The sequence below is a fragment of the Pristiophorus japonicus genome, chromosome 6 (assembly GCF_044704955.1).
Source record: "Pristiophorus japonicus isolate sPriJap1 chromosome 6, sPriJap1.hap1, whole genome shotgun sequence".
NCBI lineage: Eukaryota > Metazoa > Chordata > Chondrichthyes > Pristiophoridae > Pristiophorus > Pristiophorus japonicus.
In genome coordinates this window covers 48,405,635-48,429,129 of record NC_091982.1, presented here as the reverse complement: position 1 = coordinate 48,429,129, position 23,495 = coordinate 48,405,635, and the positions used below count along the sequence as shown (strand labels likewise).

Here is a 23,495-nt window from a genome sequence, read left to right as displayed (position 1 = left end):
GAATTCCACATGTTCACCACTCTCTGGGTGAAAAAATGTCCCCTTATCTCGGTCCTATATGGCTTACCCCTTATCCTGAGACTGTGACCCCTAGTTCTGGACTTCCCCAACATCGGGAACATTCTTCCTGCATCTAACCTGTCCAATCCCATCATAATTTTATATTTTTATATGTTTCTCTGAGTTTAACATTTTACTCACTGCTAAAGATTGACTAAAGTTGGACCTAGATAAAGGAACATATTATACAGCGCATGTGAAAAGAGAGGTCGGAGGGCTAAATGGCCACTTATCACTCCAAATTTGCAGACAGTGTTTTAATTGAGTCTGGCCCAGGAATATCTATGTTGTTGATTGGTTAGGGCTGTGGCTGTTAAGCCATTGACGTTAGCACGATGGACTGCTTTGGGCTGGCACTTCCTGTTCAAGTTTCCAGGCTGCAGTTAGCTGTGAGGAGGTTGAGTGTGTGTGTGTGAATAGATTCTATATTGATTTTCAGTGCAGTGTATAGTCAGACTTCAACCTAAGGTTCTGCTCTGTTTTACAATCTAGTTGTGATGCGGCCAGTTCACAGAGGATGTTTCTGCAATCAAACCAGTGTCCCATGAGAAAGGTCAGCTTGGACTCTCACTAAGCATTTTTTTCTTTCCTATTAAATAGCTGTTGTAAATAATTCCAGGGATAAACGTAATTCACGTGGCCTGCAAATAGTATTTTACATTGACCAGGAATTGAACTCGAACTTCCTGTGTGGAACTTCTACTGAGCCGCAATTATATTTTAAACTTATTTCTAATGCTGCATTATAAATATGCCATTTTTTCCAGGTTAGGCACTTCTGTTTATGCCTTTGTTAGCTCTAGTCTCACCTATTCCAATTCCTTCCTGGCTGGCCTCCTACCTTCTGTAAACTCAGCTGCCCGTGTCCTATCTCACACCAAGTCCCATTCACCCATTGGCTCCCAGTGTGGCCACGCCTCGATTTTAAAATGCTCATCCTTGTTTTCAAATCCCTCCATAGCCTGGCCCCTCCCAATCTCTGTAATCTCCTCCAGCCCCACAACCCCTGAGATATCTGCACTCCTCCAATTCTGGCCTCTTGCACATCCCCAATTTTCATCACTCCACCATTGGTGGCCATGCCTTCAGCTGCCTAGGCCCCAAGCTCTGGAATTCCCTTCCTAAACCTCGTTACCTCCCTTTCCTCCTTCAAGATGCTCCTTAAAACTTGCCTCTCTGATCACCTGTCCTAATATCTCCATATGTGGCTCGGTGTCAAATTTTATCCGATAACACTCCTGTGAAGTGCCTTGGGAAGTTTTACTATGTTAATGGTGCAATATAAATGCAAGTTGTTGCAATGCTGGCTTGTGGGATGGCGCCATAGACTGTTGCGCGGGGTAACCTTCCTCCACGCACCTCATGCAGCATCCCCTCGACTTCACTAGCTATCAGACTGGCGGTCAGATGTCGGGCTGCTCTGCCACTGTTTGCAGAACCTGCCCGAACCACTCACTTCTTGCCCCTTCACTTCACTTCACTTCACTTCCTGCCTGCTGCTTCAAATTGTGCTGCCCGTTAAGCCATGGCGAGAGCTACAGGTGGATTGAGAAGCCTTTTAAGGCACTCCAAAAAAAAACAACTTTCTGAACTTTCATTCCCTCCTCAATTGGGACAGCCCTTTCAGTGTCCCTCGTCCCTTTAAATCTGACTCCTGTGTCGTTTCTCCCACATGCCGTGTCATCCTGAGACCCACCTTGTGTTGTGAATAATTATGTAAAAAGACTCTGACTCGGACATCGAGGGAATAATATCTCAATTTATTGACGATATCAACCTTATCATGGGGGAGGGTGGGGGAGGGCTGTCACATTGTGAGGATGGATATGAGAGACTGCATGAGGACTTGGCCAAGATAGAGGAATGGACAGATATGTGACAAATGTGGCTCAACATAGATACGCGAGCAGTACATTTTGCGGGGGGGAATGAAGGAAGGACACGGAACATAAACACATTAAAAGTTAAATTGGCAAAGGATTAGAGGAACCGACAGTCCGAAGGGTTCAGACACGAGCAGGATTGAAAGTAGAAAAAAATCCATAAAAGGGCAAGGAGGATCCTGGGGTTTATATCTAGGCAGCGTTACATACATAAGCACGGAGGGGTTGGTGAATCTGTTCAAGTCGTTGGTTAGGCCACAGTTAATTTTAGGCACCGCGTTATAGAACTATATTGTAATCTTGGAGAAGATTATATATATAATTATTATATACATTATATATATAATTATATATACATTATTATATATAACTGTATCCTAACATGCTATACATGACACTAATAAGATATGATCTATAACCACCAGCATACCTTACCACCAGGGGTGCACTTGCAAGAGACAGGTATATAAGGGCAGGTCTCAGGCAAGTGCAGCATTCCAGAGCTGTGAAATAAAGGTGCAGGTCCAGAGTGACCTTGACTTCACTACATGCCTCGTGTGAATCTGTTCTGAGGGGACAGGACTTTACACTGCCGGGATGAGTGGATTTGGTTATAATGAGAGACTAGAAACAATTATGGGAGATCTAACTAATAGAAGTTCTCAACGAGTTTGAGGAGGCAAATAGTAAAAGATTATTTCTCCCGGTTGGTAACGGAAGGCAGCGTAAATGTAAGATTCGTGCTAGAAATAGAGGTTCCAAGTTTTTTTTTTTAACTGCATAATTGGAATGCGAATCATCGTGACATCCAAGTTGGCCTTTATTACAAGAGAATTTGAGTATAAGCGTAAAGATTTCTTACTGCAATTATATCATCATAGGCAGTCCCTCGAAATCGAGGAAGACTTGGTTCCACTCTAAAAGTGAGTTCTCAGGTGACTGTACAGACAATACAGTCCAGTTATATAGGGCCCTGGTGAGACCACACCTGGAGTATTGTGTACAGTTTTGGTTTCCTTACCTAAGGAAGGATATACTTGCCATAAATGGAGTGTAACGAAGGTTCACCAAACTGATTCCTTCGATGGACAATTGTCTTATGAGGAGAGATTGAGTAGACTAGGCCTATATTCTCTAGAGTTTAGAAGAATTGAAACATACACAATTCTTACAGGGCGTGACAGGGTAGATGCAGAGAGGATGTTTCCTCTGGCTGAGGAGTCTAGAACCAGAGGTCCCAGTCTCAGAATAAGGGGTCGGCCATTTAGGACTGAGATGAGCAGAAAACTGAGGGTGGTGAATCTTTGGAATTCTCTACCCCAGAGGGTTGTGGAGGTTCAGTCATTTAGTATATTCAAGACAGAGATCGATAGATTTTTTGATATTAAGGGATATGGGGACAGTGCAGGTAAGTGGAGTTGAGGTAGAAGATCAGCCATGATATTGAATGGCGGAGCATGCTTGAGGGGCTGAATGGCCTTCTCCTGCTCCTAATTCTTATGTTCTTATGGAACTGGATAAACATTTTTAAGAAAATCCTTAAAAGCTACGTGGCAAGACAAAAAAATGGAATTAGATCGTTCCGGTGTGGAGCTGGGACCAGCACAGACAAGGTGGGCCAGATAACAACTCATAGAATAGTACAGCATCGAAGGAGGCCATTTGGCCCATCAAGTCTGCGCCTGCTCTTTCGAAGAGCAATCCAATTAGTCCCACTCCCCCGCTCTTTCCCCATATCCCTGCAATTTTTCATCCTTCAAGTATTTATCCACTTTCTTTTTTAAAAAGCTACTATTGAATCTGTTTTTCCTCACGTCGCCCACTCGCCTCTGGTTCTTTTGCCAATCACTTTAAATCTGTGCCCTCTGGTTATCGACCCTGTTTCTCTTTATTTACTCTGTCTAAACCCCTCATGACTTTGAACACCTCTATCAAATCTCTTCTTCTCTGCTCTAAAGAGAACAACCCCAACTTCTCCAGTCTATCCATGTAACAGTAATCCCTCATCCCTGTAAGAACATAAGAACATAAGAATTAGGAACAGGAGTAGGCCATCTAGCCCCTCGAGCCTGCTCCGCCATTCAATAAGATCATGGCTGATCTGGTCGTGGACTCAGCTCCACTTACCCGCCCTCTCCCCGTAACCCTTAATTCCCTTATTGGTTAAAAATCTATCTATCTTTGACTTGAAAACATTCAATGAGCTAGCCTCAACTGCTTCCTTGGGCAGAGAATTCCACAGATTCACAACCCTCTGGGAGAAGAAATTCTTTCTCAACTCGGTTTTAAATTGGCTCCTCCGTATTTTGAGGCTGTGCCCCCTAGTTCTAGTCTCCCCTACCAATGGAAACAACCTCTCGGCTTCTATCTTGTCTATCCCTTTCATGATTTTAAATGTTTCTATAAGATCATCCCTCATCCTTCTGAACTCTAAGGAGTAAAGACCCAGTCTACTCAATCTATCATCATAAGGTAACCCCCTCATTTCTGGAATCAGCCGAGTGAATCGTCTCTGTACCCCTTCCAAAGCTAGTATATCCTTCCTTAAGTAAGGTGACCAAAACTGCACAAAGTACTCCAGGTGCGGCCTTACCAATACCTTATACAGTTGCAGCAAGACCTCCCTGCTTTTGTACTCCATCCCTCTCGCAATGAAGGCCAACATTCCATTTGCCTTCCTGATTACCTGCTGTACCTGAAAACTAACCTTTTGTGATTCATGCACAAGGACCCCCAGGTCCCTCTGCACCACAGCATGTTGTAATTTCTCCCCATTCAAATAATATTCCCTTTTACTGTTTTTTTTTCCCCAAGGTGGATGACCTCACACTTTCCGACATTGTATTCCATCTGCCAAACCTTAGCCCATTCGCTTAACCTATCCAAATCTCCTTGCAGCCTCTCTGAGTCCTCTACACAACATTGTAACCAGGCTAACATCCCCAGCATTGAAGAACGGACCACACTCGATCAGCTTCGCTGGGCAGGCCACATAGTTCGCATGCCAGATACGAGACTCCCAAAGCAAATGCTTTATGCGGAGATCCTTCATGGTAAACGAGCCAAAGGTGGGCAGCAGAAGCATTACAAGGACACCCTCAAAGCCTCCCTGGTAAAGTGCGACATCACCACTGACACCTGGGAGACCCTGGCCGAAGACCGCCCGAGGTGGAGAAAATGCATCCGGGAGGGCATTGAGTTCTTCGAGTCTCACCGCAAAGAGCGTGAAGAGGTCAAGCGCAGGCAGCGGAAGGTGCGCGTGGCAAACCAGCCCCACCCACCCCTTCCCTCGACGAATGTCTGTCCCACCTGTGACAAGAGTCTGTGGCTCTCGTATTGGACTGTTCAGCCACCAGAGAACTCACTTTGGGAGTGGAAGCAAGTCTTCCTCGATTCCGAGGGACTGCCTAGAACGATGAACCATTCTTTATTAACAGCTTTGTTCACCTTCAAAGATTTGTGTACAAACACTCCTGGGTTTCTCTTTGTTCTTGCACCCCCTTTAAAATTGTACCATTTAAGCTTGTATTGTCTTCTCCTCATTCTTCCTACCAACTGTACCGAAATTTTCAGGGTGAAGAGTGACAGAATGGCTGTGAGTGAGATGCAGTTAATGGACTGCTGCGTAACTCACTGGTGACACAACAAAGCTATGAAACCTTTGGATTTGGAAGCCTGTTTTAAGATTTGAGGGGTTGGGGGGAGGAGTTGGTTATTATATAACTGGTACATTATTTTCAGAACAACTCGAGCTGCATTACAATCCATACTCTCTCCTGAGTTTGTTTCTTCTACTGAGGGTCAGACTGTTTGATGCTACATACGCACCCAATTAACGGTTTTTAATGAGGCAGGAGGATGGAATGCATTGAAAGAATAAGTGAAAACTGGGACACAAAGCTGACCTCAGCTTATAATTGGAGGCGTAATATAAATTGTGTCTTAAACACAGACTCTAGTAGCTGCTATTTAGAGTCCAAATGAATCTACGCCACCAGTTTTGTATGTTTGTGAAATAGGCATTTAAGTCTCAAAGCTAAAAAAAAGTCTTTTAGTAACCATTCTTATCCTTGTTTACAAATCCCTCCATGGCCTCGCCCTTCCCTATTTCTATAATCTCCTTCAACCTCACAACCCCCGAGATATCTGCACTCCTCAAATTCTGCCCTTTTGAGCATCCCTGATTATAATCGCTCAACCATCAGTGGCTGGGCCTTCAGCTATCTAAGCCCTAAGCTCTGGAACTCCCTCCCTAAACCTCTCCACTTCTCTTTCCTCCTTTAAGAAGATCCTTAAAACTACTTCTTTGACCAAGCTCTTTGCCATAATTTCTTCTTATGTGGCTCGGTGTCAAATTCTTGTCTTATAACACTTATGAAGCGCTTTGGGACGTTTCACTACGTTAAAGGTGCTATATAAATACAAGTTGTTGTTGTATAGGGTTAAGTCTCTTAAAGAAAAATTGAGTCAACACTCAACACCATTCCTGGCTGAGACTGTGATACTTGTTTCTATCTTTTTCTTGCAGATTCAGCATCTGAAATAGGTTTATTGTAGTTGGCCCTTTTTTTGAAGGGGTTACCAAACCCTCCAATGAGAGTTGGGTGCCTCTCGTTCCGGCAGCCATATGCAAGTCTGATATTGAGCGGTGTGAAGACACTGGAGACACGCTGGAGACCTCTGCTGGTCGACTTGCAGAACTGCACCCTGGCCATTCACATAGCACAAAAGGATTGGGAGGACTTAGAGTGGAGAGACATCCTTACGCACACAGTGGGAATGAACCACTCCCAAATACAGTGTCTGCTGGACGAAGGGGAGAAGTTTGGCAGAGGAGTAATTGTAGGTAAGGCGAGGGGTTCCAGAATTCTAAAGAAAAGAAAGACTTGTGTTTTTATAGCGCCTTTCATGATAACCGGACGTCTCAAAGCGCTTTACAGCCAATGAAGTACTTTTGGAGTGTAGTCACTGTTGTAATGTGGAAAACGTGGCAGCCAACTTGCGCACAGCAAGCTCCCACAAACAGCAATGTGATAATGACCACATAATCTGCTTTTGTTATGTTGATTGAGGGATAAATATTGGTCAGGACACCGGGGATAGCTCCCCTGCTCTTCTTCAGAATTGTGCCATGGGATCTTTTACCTCCACCTGAGAGGGCAGACAGGGCCTCGGTTTAAAATCTCATCTGAAAGATGGTACCTCCGACAGTGCAGCATTCCCTCACTCGGGTGTCAGTCTAGATTTTTGTGCTCAAGTCTCGAGTGGGAGTTGAACCCACAACCTTCTGACTCAGACAAGAGTGCTAGCCACTGAGCCACAGCTCACGCTTCTGTTTAATTTTAAAATTTAGATCAATTATGTGTAAATCCAGGGGACACGCAGCAGTCTGTAGCAAGCTCCAAACTATCCCAAATATCCCACTCACCTTCCGTATTCATGGCTGAAGTGGGAGAAGGAGATGGAGAAACACACTTCTCGCGAACTGTAAGCACCAGTCGACTAGTCGGATATTACGCCAGTCTTCATTGCTCCTAAATTAAGAAATGCTAGTTTGAGTTGTCATACAGCTCATCAATGAAATAACATCAGTGCTTCAACATTTTTTATAATTGTTCAATCATTTCCTCTTGTGCTATCATTCGTTTATAATGTTGTCACCTATTTTATATATTGCCTATTGCAAACATGCCTTTTCACAAATATACCAGCGTGGATTTGACACCAGTTTAAGAAAAATTATTTGCAATTATATAGCGCCTTTCATAACCTTGGGACGAAACAAAGTGCTTTACAGCCAATGAAGCATTTTTTTGAAGTGCAGTTGCGATTGTAATGTAGGCCAATGTGCGCACAGCAAAGTGATAATAAAGATAGCCACGTAAGACTAGGGTCACTTTTTTATTTTCTTCCCATTCTCCTCTCTCCTGCTGAAAGTGAGATGTTATGCTGAAGCACAGTTCTGCAGATGCTAACAGCTGTCTGTATCTCATCTAGGTGACCATTCTACCTGGCTAATTTCCTTTCCTTTTACTCAGGGGTGCTGAGACCAGGTGTAGCACTCCTATTCGTATCTCCGCTGAGATCAACCAACATTCCAGGAAAAATAAAAAAGCAGATTATTATTTCAATGGAGATAAATTACAAAAGGCTACAATACAGAGGGACCTGGGGGTCCTTGTGCATGAAACACAAAACGTTAGTTTGCAGGTACATCAAGTAATCTGGAAGGCAAATGGAATGTTAGCCTTTATTGCAAGGGAGATAGAGAAGAAAAGCAGAGAAGTCCTGCTGCAGCTGTACAGGGTATGGGTGAGGCCACACCTACAGTACTGCGTGCAGTTTTGGTCTCCATATTTAAGGAAGGATATACTTGCATTGGAGGTAGTTCAGGTTGATTCCGGAGATGAAGGGGTTGAATTATGAGGAAAGGTTGAGTAGGTTGGGCCTATACTCATTGGAGTTTAGAAGAATGAGAGGTGATCTTATTGAAACATATAAGATACTGAGGGGGCTCGACAAGGTGGATGCAGAGAGGATGTTTCCCCTCGTGGGGGAACCTAGAACTAGGGGGCATAGTTTCAGAATAAGGGGTCGTCCATTTAAAACTGAGATGAGGAGGAATTTCTTCTCTGAGGGTTGTAAATCTGTGGAATTCTCTGCCCCAGAGAGCTGTGGAGGCTGGGTCATTGAGCAATAAGGGAGTAAAGGGTTATGCGAGCGGACAGGGAAGTGGAGCTGAGTCCATGATCAGATCAGCCATGATCATATTAAATGGCGGAGCAGGTTCGAGGGGCCAAATGGCCTACTCCTGCTCCTATTTCTTATGTTCCTATGTTCTTATGAACATGTGGCCTTATCCATGCCTTTGTCACCTCCAGACCCGACTATTTCAAGGCTCTCCTGGCTGGCCTCCCAGCCCCCACCCTTCGTAAACCTCAGCTCACATCCAAAACTCTGCTTGCTGTATCCTACCCCATATTCAAGTCCCGCTCACTCATCACCACTGTCCTTACTGACCTACATTGGCTTCCTGTTCCCCAATAACCTCCCATTTAAAATTCCAATCCTCGTGTGTAAATCCTTTCATGTCTTTGCCTCTCCCTATTCTCTGCAACTGCCTTCATCCCTCTCCGGACTCTTCATTGCTCTGAATCTGGCCTTTTCTGCACCCCTCCCCCTGCCTTTGCCCCACCATTGGCAGCCACGTCTTCAGTCATCTAGGCCCCTTTCTTTCCAAAACCCCTCCGTCTAACCACCTCCTTTGACAAAGCTTTAGGTTACCTCCTGTTATCTTCCTCCTTTTTCTCTGCGTCCATTTTAATCTGATTACACTTCCGTGAAGTGCCTTGGGACATTCTTCGACAGTAAAGGCGCTATATAAATGCAAGTTGTTGAGGCCTGCCTGGACCGTGTGGCTCAGTGCCATACTCAGCAGTGTATTTAACATTTATTTAATGTAATTGTAAATCGACTCAATTGTACAAATCACCAATTGTTTAAATTGATGACTATTGTAAAAACATAATGAACTGGACCTGCCTGCTGCTGTAGTTACTGATATGAAACATTCTGCCATCTCAGCAGTCTTGCTATGATGTGTTTAGAATCATAGAATGGTTACAACACGGACGGAGGACATTCGACTCATCAATCCCGTGCCGGCTCTCTGAAAGAGCACCTCAGCTAGTCCCACACCCCTGCCCTTTCCCCATAACCCTGCAAATTTCTCTCCTTCAGCTACTTATCCAATTCCCTTTTGAAAGCCACAATTGAGTCTGCCTCCACCACCCTTTCAGGCAGTGCATTCTAGAGCCTAACCACTCGCCGCATAAAAAAGTTTTCTCTCAAGTCGCCTTTGGTTCTTCTGCCAATCACCTTAAATCTGCGCCCTCTGGCTCTCGACCCTTCCGCCAATGGGAACAGTTTCTCTCTATCTACTCTGTCCAGAGCCGTCATGATTTAGAACACCTCTGTCAAATCTCCTTTCAATCTTCTCTGCTCTAAGGAGAGCAACCCCAGCCTCTCCAGTCTATCCACGTAACTGAAGTCCCTCATTGCTGGAATAATTCTCGTCAATCTTTTCTGCGGGGGACAGTGTTCACTATGTCTCGCGGTAATGGCTAGTGCGGCAATCGCATTCTGCATTGCATCATGGCGCAAATTCACTTCCGTGGACTGTGAATTGTCAGTTTTTGCTGGAGTTATTAACAGTGCATGAAAGAGGAGGGGGAAAGCATAAGGGAGGACAGCATACCTACACCTTGTGTCTGTCAATTGTCTTTGGTGCAGAGGTGGGGTCGACCATCTAGTCTTCTCTGTTGGGGGGCATAGTTTAAGCTGAGTCGGGCAAGCATGGCCAGGGGAGGGAGGAAGCAATTTGGAACTAAATCAGATGTTGGGGCAGACGGGCTGAGTAATTTCATTTGAGAATATCTTTAAGTTTCTGTTTGACGTTTGCACCGCATAAACCCTTGGCATTTTATGCTGTTGAAAAGATTGTGACAGTTTCGTATTATGGTGCGTCCTACCCAACAGAAGCTTATTGTAAACACTCGGGTTGTGTATAATGATCAACACATCAAACCATCTTCACCATTGTACACAATAAAATTCCTCTGTGTGCACTGTAGGGTTAGTCGATGTTGGAGACACCAGGCAATGTCCCAGTGATTCGGGCCCTGAGGAAATGAGGAAGTTGGAGAAACAAGCTGTTCTACGTGGGCTAGAACAGAAATATCTCACCACCTTGTCCAATCCAAGATGGCTGCTTGAGCCAATCCCAGCTCGAGGACACAAAGATGTATGGATGGTGGATATCCCCGAACAACTGATCCCTTGACGACCGCTGGACTAAAATCGTCTGATACACAGGAAGAATACATAGAACTGTTGTGATGTAGAAAACGGGAAAATGTAACCAACCGCATGCTGACTGAGATACCCTGAAAATAATGTTCTTAATTCCCCAGTTTTTGTTATGTTGCTTTTTGTGCATTGCTGTTTTTAAGTATGTGGAAAGTAATAAATTGTAGAACACACATGTCTTTTTTTTTTTTTAATTTGCTCTTGTATATGTTAATACAAATAAATTATATATGTTCATTTTATGTGCAGTTACTTTGTACAATAATAGCTTGTAGTTATTGATCAATTTCTGAGATATGGCAGATGGATTTTAATGTGGCTCAGGTCATTTGTACTGGAACAAAAATCAAGTTGACATGGGCATATATCAAAGGGGGCTTCCTCTTTACACTGGTAAACAGTCAAATAACATAACAAGACATGGACCTACTCTACATCAAGCTGGTGGGATTATAGATTGGATGGAATTATAGATTAAGATAAATCCCCCACCCTCTCTGTTAAGGAATGGCATGAGAGAAGGGCTGGTCAACCAAATTAATTTGAGAAAAAAAAACTGAAGTTATTAAATGATGTGATTTAGAAGAACTTGAAACCGGGCATTAAGCCACAGTCAGAGTACTGCATGTAGTTCTGGTCACCACATTGCAGGAATTATGTGATTGCACGAGAGAGACTACAGAGGAGATTTACAAGGATGGTGCCAGGACTGGAGAATTTTAGCAATTAGGAAAGATTGGATAGGTTGGGGTTGTCGTCTTTGGAACAGAGGAGGCTGAGGGGAGACTTGATTGAGGTCCATACAATTATGAGGGGTCTAAATAGAGTGGATAGGAAGGACCTATTTCCCTTGGCAGAGAGGTCGACAACCAGAGGGCATAGATTTAAAGTAATTGGTAGAAGGATTAGAGGGGAGTTGAGGAGACCTTTTTTTACCCAGAGGGTGTTGGGGGTCTGGAACTCACTGCCTGAAAGGGAGGTAGAGGCAGAAACCTTAAATCACATTAAAAAAAACTCCTTGGCTATGCACTTGAACCTACAAGGCTACAGACCAAAAGCTGGAAAGTGGGATTAGGCTGGATAGCTCTTTGTCTGCTGACCGTAAATTTCTATGATTCTGTGATGCCCAATGTTCATGAAAGTCAGTCAGTGGGCTGCATGTTGATGTTCAGGGGTCATCCAAACATTAACTGCAGCTTGACACATAAGCAAGCAGTTGGATAATACTAAAGAGTCCTTTTATGACAGGCTGTTGGGAATGTGGGATTAAGCAAAGCCATACGCCTCAAAGGGGAGACAATATTAAATGTTCAGGGAAGAGCAGCCTATCAATCTGAATTTTCTTTCCCTAAAATAATAAATTATAAACAGTAAAATTAGGGGCAATGAGAACAGAGGTAGCTTGTGGTGCCCACTGGTCACAGAAGACATCCTAGTAGACAGTCCATCTTGCATAAGAATTAGGAGCAGGAGGAGGTCATTCAGCCCCTTGAGCCTGCTCTGCCATTCAATAAGGTCATGGCTGATCTGATCTTAGTCTCAACTCCACTTCCCTGCTGGCTCCCCATAACCATTGACTCCCTTATCATTCAAAAATCTGTCTATCTCCATATTAAATATATTCAATGACCCAGACTCCACAGTTCTCTGGGATAGAGAATTCCAAAGATTCACGACACTCCGAGAGAAGAAATTCCTCCTCTGTTTTAAATGGGCAACCCCTTATTCTGAAACTATGCCCCTAGTTCTAGATTCCCCCACAAGGGGAATCATCCTCTCTGCATCTACCCTGCCAAGTCCCCTCAGTATCATAGGTTTCAGTAAGATCACCTCTCATTCTTCTAAACTCCAATGAGTATAGGCTCAACCTTTTTTCATAAGACAACCCCATCATCTCAGGAACCAACCTTGTGAACCTTCTCTGAACTGCCTCCAATGCAAGTATATCCCTCCTTAAATAAGGTTCTATAAGGGGCACTTAAGTACAGTTTGAAATTATAGGCAAGCAACTGATTTCCATGAATTTGCAATTATGCTGGTCGGATTGGGGACAATCCAAGACAAAAGGCTATAGCAAATGCCACAGTCAGTGGCTGTAAAGGATTTGGGAGTGAGTGATCATCGATCAAACCCTGAAAGTACCACATCGATGGGACATAATTAGCAACAAGTTAAATCAAGTTTCTGAATTAACTGGATGACATAGGATTACAAATCAGAACAAGTTATACTGGCATTGTATAGCTCAATGGTGGTGAATACAAATTCTTGGCTTATAGCATGCCACTTTAGTCACTCAGCCACCTGACCTTAAAAAGGATTATAGATGCATTGGAAAGGGTTGAGAGAATAGTGAACTGGAAGACTCCAGGCCTATGGGGACCAAATGATGAAGATAGACTCAAGCAATTGAACTTATTTTCACTGGAAAAAGAGACCAAGGGGGTAAATGAAAAAGACCTTTTAAAATAATGAATTGTATAAATACCGTTGAAGTAAACAAACTCGTTAATTTGAGTAATCAGCAGAGGACTTCAGAATAAATACAAGGTTAGTGATTATTGGACATGTGGAACATACTTCCAGAGACTTGGAAGTGTAGTAAACAGTGAGGAGGATAGTAATAGACTTCAAGACATAGACAGGCTGGTGGAATGGGTGGACACATGGCAAATGAAATTCAACGTAGAACAGTGTGAGGTGATACATTTTGGTAGGAAGATTGAGGAGAGATAGTACAAGCTAAATGGTACAATTTTAAAGGGGGTCCAAGAACAGAGAGACCTGGGGGTGCTTGTGCACAAATCTTTGAAGATGGCACCACAGGTTAACAAAGCATATGGCTTTATAAATAGAGGCATAGAGTACAAAAGCCATTGTGGCCGAAATTCAGTCTCCTGATAAGGCCTGTTACCGCTGGAAAGCGGCGGCTGATTTGTGGTCAAATAGCCGCCAATTGCAAAATATTCCTCAGGGGTTTTTGCAGCGGTGTGGAGATCTGCCCCGCTCCACCCATTCCGCCCCGCTCCTGTACATGCGTCGTTAAAGATGTACGTGCACCGCCGCCTCTCTGCCTTGGAAGCTAAATTCAGTTTTCAAAGTCAAGTGACTGCCTGTCAGTGTCCCCGATAGTTTTTTTGTGTCGGTGCACTGTGCCGGCTCAAGACCGCCAGCAAACTTCAAAGCCGTGTTGCGTGCATCTACATTTTTTTGGGCCGAAATTTTTTGGGAGTTCTCCAAACTTTCTCACTCGCCCTTTTCATTGAATGCTAGTGGGCTGGGGGCCTCAATCTGTACTCCACAGAGGCCTCATTGTGGAGGTTGAGAAATCTGGTTGCCCTCCTTGCTACTGGTGCATTAGCCATGTCCTTGACTCAAACGGCTTCCCTGCTCAGAGCCTAGCTACAAACCCTGCCCTTTGAGAAGGCCAGGAAGCAGCTGGCTCACTAGCAGCGAAGGTGGCCACTCAGTACCCAGACCGCTGCAAACTGCCGATTCCCGCAAACCAATACCCCTCCGCTCCATTTTTCCAGCAAAAACGCTGAATTTCGATCCAATGGCCACCGCAACCATTGGGGCGGTAATGACCGGTATAAAACTGTAGGTGCACCCCATTTCGGGCATAGGTGAATTTCTACCCCGTTAAGTTATGCTAAACCTATATAAAACACTGGAGTATTGTGTCCAATTCTAGACACCACACTTTAGGAAGGACATTAAGACTTTGGAGAGAATACAGAAGAGATTTATTAGAATGGTTCCAGGGATGAGGGATTACAGTTACGTGGATAGACAGGAGAAGCTGGGGTTGTTCTCCTTGGAGCAGAGAAGGCTAAGAGGATATGTGATAGAGATATTTAAAATCAGGAAGTGTTTAGACAGAGTAAATAAAGAGAAACTGTTTTCATTGACTGAAGGGTCGATAACGAGAGGGCACAGATTTAAGGTGATTGGAAAAGAACCAGAGGCGACATGGGGGAAACTTTTTTTATGCAACGAGTGATTAGGATTTGGAATGCAGTGCCTGATCGGCTGGTGGATACAGATTCAATAGCAGCCTTCAAAAGGGAATTGGATAAATACTTTAATGGGAAAAAATTGCAGGGATATGGGAATAGAGCGGGGGAGATGAACTAGTTAGATTGCTCTTCGAAAGAGCAAGCGCAGACACAATGGGCCGAATGGCCTCCTTCTGCGCTGTACTATTCTATGGATCTATAAGAGAGTTCATTCATGCCAGTCCTAGAATGTTCCAGCACAGAAAGAGGCCATTCGGCCCATCGTGCCTGTACCGGCTCTTTGAAAGAACTCCCCAATTAGTCCTACTTCCCTGCTCTTTCCCTGCAAATGTTTTCACTTCAGGTCATCAGAACTCACAGTGTAAAAAATGTTTTCCTCATGTCACCTGTGTTTTTTTTGCCAATATCTTAAATCTGTGTCCTCTGATTAACCACCCTTCTGCCACTGGAAACAGTTTCTCCTTAATTCATAGAATCATAGAAATTTACAGCTCAGAAGGAGGCCCTTTGACCCATCATGTCTGTGCTGGCCGAAAAAGAGCTATCCAGCTTAATCTCATTTTCCAGCTCTTGGTCCATAGCCTTGCAGGTTATGGCACTTCAAGTGCATATCCAAGTATTTTTTAAATGTGATGACCGTTTCGGCCTCTACTACCCTTTCAGGCAGTGAGTTCCAGATCCCCACCATCCTCGGAGTTGTTTCTTTAACCAATATTGCAACTGTCATGTATATATGCTTGGGGTTACCAGTCACCAGGTGGCGCCACTGTCGGAGGTCATTGGGCTGTACGCACGTGTGTGCGGCCCAGGTATAAAAGGCAAGCCATCATGTAATGTAATCACTTTGGGCCCTAATAAAGCAGAGCCAAGTTTGTACCCGTGTTAGTTTACAGTATTCAGTCTATCGAGTTTACATACATAACATTTGGCGACACGGATGGGATGCTAAGGCTGTGAGGCCTAAGCTGAGTCCAGTCAATGCCAAGTTGTGTACATGCAGTAAAGAACTCATATTGGTGATTGGCAGAGCAGTAGTCAAGGTGTCCTATAATGATGCGGTTCATGATTTACCATTATGGATTGTTCCAGGCAATGGTCCAACGCTGTTCGGCAGGAATTGGCTAGAAAAAAATCAAATGGAATTGGAACGATATCAAAACGTTGTCGTCGGAGGATGATACTCCATGTGCTCAAGTGCTGAGCAAGTTTCCCTCGCTTTTTGAACCAGGCATCAGCAATTTCACGGGAGCCAAGGTGCAGATCCACGTGGACTTGGATGCAAGACCTGTCCCACATAAAGCTTGGGCGGTTCCGTACATGGTGAAGGAAGAAGGTCAAAATCGAGCTGGACAGACTCCAGCATGAAGGGTCATATCACCGGTTGAATTTAACGAATGGGCCAGCCCCATTGTTCCTGTGTTGAAGAGTGATGGCACTGTCAGGATTTGTAGAGACTACAAGGTTACGATCAACCGAGTTTCGAAACAGGCTCAAAACCGTCCACCGAAGGGTGATGACCTGTTTGCAATGCTAGCCGGGGGGAAGTCATTCACTAAACTGGATTTGACGTCGGCCTACAGGAGCTGGTCGAGACATTGAAGAAACATACGTGCATCAACAGTCATAAAGGACTGTTTATCTACAACAGGTGTCCTTTCGGAATTCGCTCAGCTGCAGCCATATTTCAGGGGAACATGGAGGCTACTGAAGTCCGTCCCGAGAACCGTCGTGTTCCAAGATGATATCCTGGTCACAGGTCGTGACACTGCCGAACATCTGAACAACCTGGAAGAGGTTCTATATCGTTTGGACGAAGTGGGACACAGGCTGAAACGTTTGAAGTGCGTCTTCATGGCACCGGAAGTCGAATTCCTGGGGAGAAAAATTGCTGCTGACAGCATTAGGCCTACGGACTCGAAAACTAAGGCCATAAAAAATGCACCCAAGTCTCAGAATGTGACGCAGCTGTGTTCATTCCTTGGTCTACTCAACTACTTCGGTAATTCCTACCTAAATTGAGATGGTCCGGGGAACCCTTGGTCATGGCTCAACAAGTTAAGACATGGACCGGCCAGGACCCGATATCAGTTATGAAACGTTGTGTCCTTAGTGGTGATTGGTCTGCCATACCCAAGCAAATGGGTGATGAAACCAAACCTTACAACCGTCGCAAAGACAACTATCCATTCAGTCAGATTGTTTACTGTGGGGTCATCATGTTGTTATGCCTAAGGAAGGCAGAGAGAAATTTGTACATGATCGACATAGCACGCATCCCGGTATTGTCATGACGAAAGCCATTACCAGGTCTCATGTATGGTGGCCTGGAATTGACTCTGATCTGGAATCATGTGTGCATCAGTGCAACACTTGCATGCAGCTAAATAAAGCACCAGCGGAATCGCCACTGAGTCTGTGGTCATGGCCATCCAAACCATGGTCCAGGATCCACATCGACTTTGCAGGTCCCTTCCTGGGAAATATGTTTTTAGTTGTGGTGAATGTATATTCCAAGTGGATAGAGTGTTTCATCATGTCATCCAGTACATCCACAGCTACCATTGAGAGCCTTCTTGTCATGTTTGCCATTCATGGCCTGCCCGACATCGTTGTAAGCGACAACGGACCTTTCTTCACTAGTCTGGAGTTTCAAGAGATCATGAAACGCAATGGTATCAAACATGTGAGGTCAGCACCATTCAAACCCACATCTAATGGTCAAGCAGATCGTGCTGTCCAAACCATCAAGCAGAGTATGAAACATGTAACTCAAGATTCACTGCAGACTTGCTTGTCATGCATATTGCTTAGTTACAGGACAAGACCCCACACGCTTACCGGGGTCTCCCCTGCTGAACTATTGATGAAGAGAGGTCTCAAGACCAAGCTCTCTCTTGTCCACCCTGACTTGAACAATCATGTTGAATACAGATGTCAAAGTCAGCAGTGGTATCATGATCATGCTGCTGTGTCACGCAACATTTCTGTTAATGATCCTGTGTATGTACTAAATTATGGTCAAGGTCCCAAGTGGATTGCCGGTACTGTTACGGCCAAGGAGTGTAACAGAGTGTTTATCGTCAAGCTCAAGAATGGGCAAACATGCAGGAAACATGTTGATCAGATAAAGCTGCGGCACACGGATGAACCGGAACAGTCTGAGAAAGACACAATCAGTGACCAACCAACTTACCCTCAGTCATCAGAGGACTCCGCTGTCATCAATGAATCTGGACTTTCAATCCCTGACATGGTCATTGCCAATCCCATCAGATCAGCTACCCAGCCCCCAGTCATAACAGACTCAGAGCGCTCGCCCAAGGCTGGAGTTGAACTGAGAAGTTCAACTCGGGAGCGGAAAGCCCCGGACCGTCTCAATTTGTACAAAGATTGTTACTAATTTCTTAAAGGGGAATATTGTCATGTATGTATGCTTGGGGTTACTAGCCACCAGATGGCGCCACTGTCGGAGGTCATTAGGCTGTACGCACGTGTGTGCGGCCCAGGTATAAAAGGCAAGCTATCATGTAATGAATCACTTTGGGCCCTAATAAAGCAGAGCCAGGTTTGTACCTGTGTTAGTTTATAGTATTCAGTCTATTGAGTTATTACATACATAACAGCGACCCCCTCCTTTTTTATCCTCCTCTCTATCTCGTCTGAAAACCCTGCAACCAGAAATGTTGAGCTGCCATTCCTGCCCTTAAGCTATGTTTCAATAATTTACTCATCAAAATCCTTCATGCTTTCGAACACATCTATTAAGTCTCTCCTTAGCCTTCTAAGGAGAACAACCCCAGTGTTTCCAGTCTCTCCACATAACTGAAGTCCCCCACCCCGGTACCATTTTAGTAAAGCTCTTCTGCACCCTCTCTAAGGCCTTGATATCCTTCCCAAAATGCAGTGCGTAGAATTGGCCACCATACTCCTGCTCAAGCCTATCCAGTGTTTTATAAAGCTTTAACATAACTTCCTTGCTTTTGTACTCTTTCCCTCTGTTTATAAAGCCAAAGATCCCATATTCTTTTTTAACAGCCTTCTCAACCTGCCCTGCCACCTTCATAGACTAGAGTATGTAAACCCCCAGGTCTCTCTGCTCCTGCACTCCTTTTACCATTTTGTTTATATTTCTCGATTCATTCTTCCTAATATAAAGTATCGCTTCACACTTCTCTGGGTTAAGTTCCATCTACCATGTGGCTGCCCATTTCACCAGCCTGTCTATGTCCTCCTGAAGTCTGTCACGATCCTCCTCATTCACTGTTTACTACATTTCCCAGGTCTGCGTCATCTGCAAACTTTTAAATGATTCCCTGTACACACAGGTCCTTGTCATTAATATATATATAAAAGAGCAGTGATCCCAACACCGATCCTTGGGTAACACCACTATCCACTTCCCTCCAGTCTGAAAAACAATGATTCACTATTACTCTGCTTTCTGTCCCGTAGTCAATTACATATCCACCCAGCTACTGCCCCTTCAATCCCATGGGCATCAATTTTGCTAACAAATCTATTATATGGTGCTTTATCAAACATCGTTTGAACGTCCATATACACATCAACTGCACTACGCTCATCAAGCCTCTCTGTTACTTCATACCTATCAATAAAATTCCGATGTCCCGGGTCCGTTCGAAGTTCCTACGGACCCGGGAAGGCAGCGGAAAAGCTGGGTTTCAGCACGCAATGTGCATGTGCTGAAAACCGGCTTTTCCAATCTGTCAAGTTTCTGGCTTGACAGATCATCCACAGACCGGGAGCGAGGACACCTGCAAGGCAAGATTTCCAATATTTACGAATATTTTGCCCTGCAAATGTCCTTTAAAATCTTGCGCCTGAAAAAGCAGGCGTATTGCTTACTTTTACAGGCACAATTGTTTAAAACTACATAAAAACATTCAAATTAAATTAAATAAACACATATGAAAACATACTTTATTGTTAAAAACCCTCCCCACTACAGTAAGTTTATTTTAAGGTATCTTTAAAAAAACTCGGGAAAATATTATTTTTTATAAAAACTTTAATTTAAATGATTCTTAAATATGTCGTGTATTTTTCTATTTTTTATTGATTTTTTGAGTGTTTGGGGGGTTTCTCATTCATAATAATGGGAACTCCAACTTACGGAGTTCCCATTATTATGAATGAGAAAATACTGTACCTTGATTGGCTGCCCAGAGCCATGTGACTACAGCTCCAGCCTTGCGCACGTCCCAATGTGCACGCGCTCCGATGCGCAAGAGTGAAGGCCTCAGGCTCGGGAGTTCGTCGGGCGCAGCAGCAACAGGTAAGTGCGCTGTTTTTTACCTTTTTTCTTTAGTTTGCCCACGAGAAGACCTCTAGCGGAATTTCAGGCCCAATATCTTTTAGCAGAGAACTGGATTGATAATCTGTTGATGAGGGAGATTGAAGTCCGTTGGGATTTTAGTACTACCGCTTTTATTTTTTTTAAGGGGAGATAGGAGAAGGAGCTTTGTGCCCCTAAAGGTATACGGTCAACAGGTGGTGATGGTGTTGGTGGTGGAGAGGGACGTCCATGGTAGAACATGGTCTCTGGATGGAGCAGGTTTTGATGGGCTGAAGGGCATTTTCTCACTCTAGACTTATTTTGAATTAGTGGTTTAGAAACATAACACTATTAAATAAAGTAGCACATTTCAATACCCATTAATACAATCCATCTGAAGACTGCTGCTCTGGATGGAATTATAGGAAGAAGGGTAAATTCTGTTGGGAAGGTCACTTGAAATTAAGCTGGGTGCCGTAGCAACAGTGCATATACAATAAGATTTTTGAATTGTGTTAGGCTGCACATCATCTAAAACAAAATTAAAATACTAAAAGTACAAACATTTCTCAAACTCTCTAGGTATCCGTTTCTAAGGATTAAGCTGTGTCACACTCCAAACAATTACTAATACTTTTCCCATGGTATGGCCTTACACAATAAGTCACTCTGATGAGGGAGGTGACATAAAAGCAGGTGGTCCAAATCAATAAATGGGTGCGTGGTAATAGAAATGGACAACCTTGAGTGTATTTACATCAATCATTGAAGAATAAAGGATTTGTTTCCAATAAGATATGTGCCTAATCACATGAGATGACTAAACCGCAGATGAGATTCCATTTAGACAGAAACCAATGAGACAAGAAGTACAATGAATAATTGGGACTGTTCTACACCGACAACGCAAAAGGAAGGGCATGATGTGAAATTAAACAAGGAGAATTGGAGAGAAAGGGCGATTTAAATTAAACAGAAAGTGGGATCTTATCAAAAGGGAAATATTGCTTCTGAACACATGGTGTTAAAAAATGAGGAGGAGGCCACAGTTAATATTATATTCAGTAGTGAACGTGAGGTAATGAAGCACTGTTAAAAGGTTTGATCTTGTGGCATGAGCTAAGGAAACATGACAGTAAAAAGAATGAACTGGGAGAATAAAATTGGAAATAAAGCCAGGGGACAGAATGTTAAATACCTTTAGACATAGCTGAGAAAATTCAAATTAGATTTGTAGCACAAAAAAACATGTAAGTCTATTACCGAGTGTCTCGGAAATACCATATCCCGCGATAACTCTCATCCACCTCTATCAATTTTTTCTCCAGGTACTTGGCTGACTCTCTTGAGTTTGCTGATACAATTGCCCCACTGCCTCCCTTACATTCACCACCCTCTGTGTAAAATAGTTAAATCTGAACTCCATCTTGTGAGTTGGAAGCTATGTCTCAAATGGAATTAAATGGATCAATAAAAAGACTTCCATTTATATAGTACCTTTCATGACCTCAGGACATTCCAAAGCACTTTACAATCAATTAAGTACTTTTGAAGTGTAGTCACTGTTGTAATGTAGGAAACGCGATCGCCAGTTTGCACACAGCAAGCTCCCGCAAACAGCAATGTGATAATGACCAGATAATCTGTTTTAGTGATAAAAATTGGCCCCAGGACATGGGGGAGAAAGCCCCTGCACTTCTTCAAAATAGTGCCGTGGAATCTTTTACATCCAACTGAGAGGGCAGAAGGGAGCCTTGGTTCAACGTATCATGTGAAAGACAGCACAGCACCTCCGACAATGCAGCATTCCCTCAATACTGTACGGAAGTGTCAGCCTAGATTAATGCATTCAAGGGGGAGAAATTAGCCTCCTTTGCGCTGCCCGTTAGCTTGTTAGCGATGGCGCTAAAACTTACCGCCTCGATCTCCTGCGCCCCAGAGATCATGACGTCATCCGGTGCACAGCAGCCCGTTATCGTCCCAGATGTAAAATTTGCTTCCGCGCTCTGCAGCATCGCCGGATGGCAACAACAGCAGCTGCAGGAGGCGTTGTCACCTTGGCTGGCCACTTGGGGACGCTAATTAAAGGCAGTGGTGGTCAGGTAAGCCAAAATTTAATAATGTCCTCATGGTGCTGTGTATTCATCTTTTTCCAGGCTGCGATTGCTCAGCCCTGCACTCTCTCAGAGTGCTTGGTGTTGCTCTACACATATCGTGGGTGCCGTCGACAACCTTTCACAGCCTTAAAAACAGACAGTAAGAGCTTCTACAAGTATATAAAAAGGAAGAGAATAGCTAAAGTAAATGTTGGTCCCCTAGAGGATGAGACTGGGGAATTAATAATGGGAAACAAGGAAATGGCAGAGACTTTGAACAAATATTTTGTATCTGTCTTCGTGGTAGAAGACACTAAAAGCATCCCAATAATAGTCGATAATCAAGGGGCAAAATGGCAGGGAGGAACTTAATACAATCACTATCACTAGAGAAAAGGTATTAGGCTAACTAATGGGACTAATGGCTGACAAGTCTCCCGGACCTAATGGCCTGCATCCTCGGGTCTTAAAAGAAGTGGCTGCAGAGATAGTGGATGCATTGGTTGTAATCTACCAAAATTCCCTGGATTCTGGAAATGTTCCTGCGGATTGGAAAACCGCAAATGTAATGATCCCATTTAAGAAAGGAGGGAGTCAGAAAGCAGGAAACTATAGGCCAGTTAGCCTAACATCTGTCATTGGGAAAATGCTGGAATGCATTAATAAGAAAGTAATAGCAGGACATTTAGAAAATCAAGCAGAGTCAATATGATTTTATGAAAGGGAAATGGTGTTTGACAAATTTATTAGGCTTCTTTGAGGATGTAATGAGCAGAGTGGATAAAGGGGAACCAGTAGATATAGTGTATTTGAATTTCCAAAAGGCATTCGATAAGGTTACCAAACAAGATAAGAGCTCACGGGGTTGGGGTAATTATATTAGCATGGATAGAGGATTGGCTAACTAACAGAAAACAGAGAGTATTGATAAATTGGTCATTTTCAGGTTGGCAAACTGTAACAAATGGAGTACCACAGGGATCAGTGCTGGGGCCTCAACTATTTACAATCTATATTAATGACTTGGATGAAGCGACCAAGTGTATTGTAGCCAAATTTGCTGACGATACCAAGATAGTTGGGAAAGCAAGTTGTGAGGAGGATACAAAGAGTTTGCAAAGGGATATAGATAGGTTAAGTGAGTGGGCAAAAATTTGTCAGATAGAGTATAATGTGGGAAAATGTGAGGTTATCTACTTTGGTGGGAAGAATAGAAAAGCAAAATATTATTTAAATAGAGACTACAGAATGCTGCAGTACAGAGGGATCTGGG

At 43.7% G+C, this 23,495-nt stretch overlaps 1 protein-coding gene across 3 annotated transcripts; it reads left to right on the top strand.

The window, feature by feature from the left end:
* The first annotated feature begins 433 nt into the window (after positions 1-433).
* Positions 434-10,981, top strand: LOC139265141 (protein EOLA1). Of its 3 annotated transcripts, none has more exons than XM_070882053.1 (4): positions 436-464; positions 553-613; positions 6,472-6,789; positions 10,577-10,981. In XM_070882053.1, the coding sequence occupies exons 3-4, from the start codon at positions 6,537-6,539 to the stop codon at positions 10,783-10,785; spliced, it is 462 nt and encodes a 153-aa protein (XP_070738154.1). In that variant the 5' UTR covers positions 436-464; positions 553-613; positions 6,472-6,536; the 3' UTR covers positions 10,786-10,981. The 3 variants fall into 3 exon arrangements, with proteins under 3 accessions (XP_070738153.1, XP_070738154.1, XP_070738156.1); XM_070882055.1 differs by having other exon boundaries at positions 439-457; XM_070882052.1 differs by having other exon boundaries at positions 434-613.
* The last annotated feature ends 12,514 nt before the right edge of the window (positions 10,982-23,495 follow it).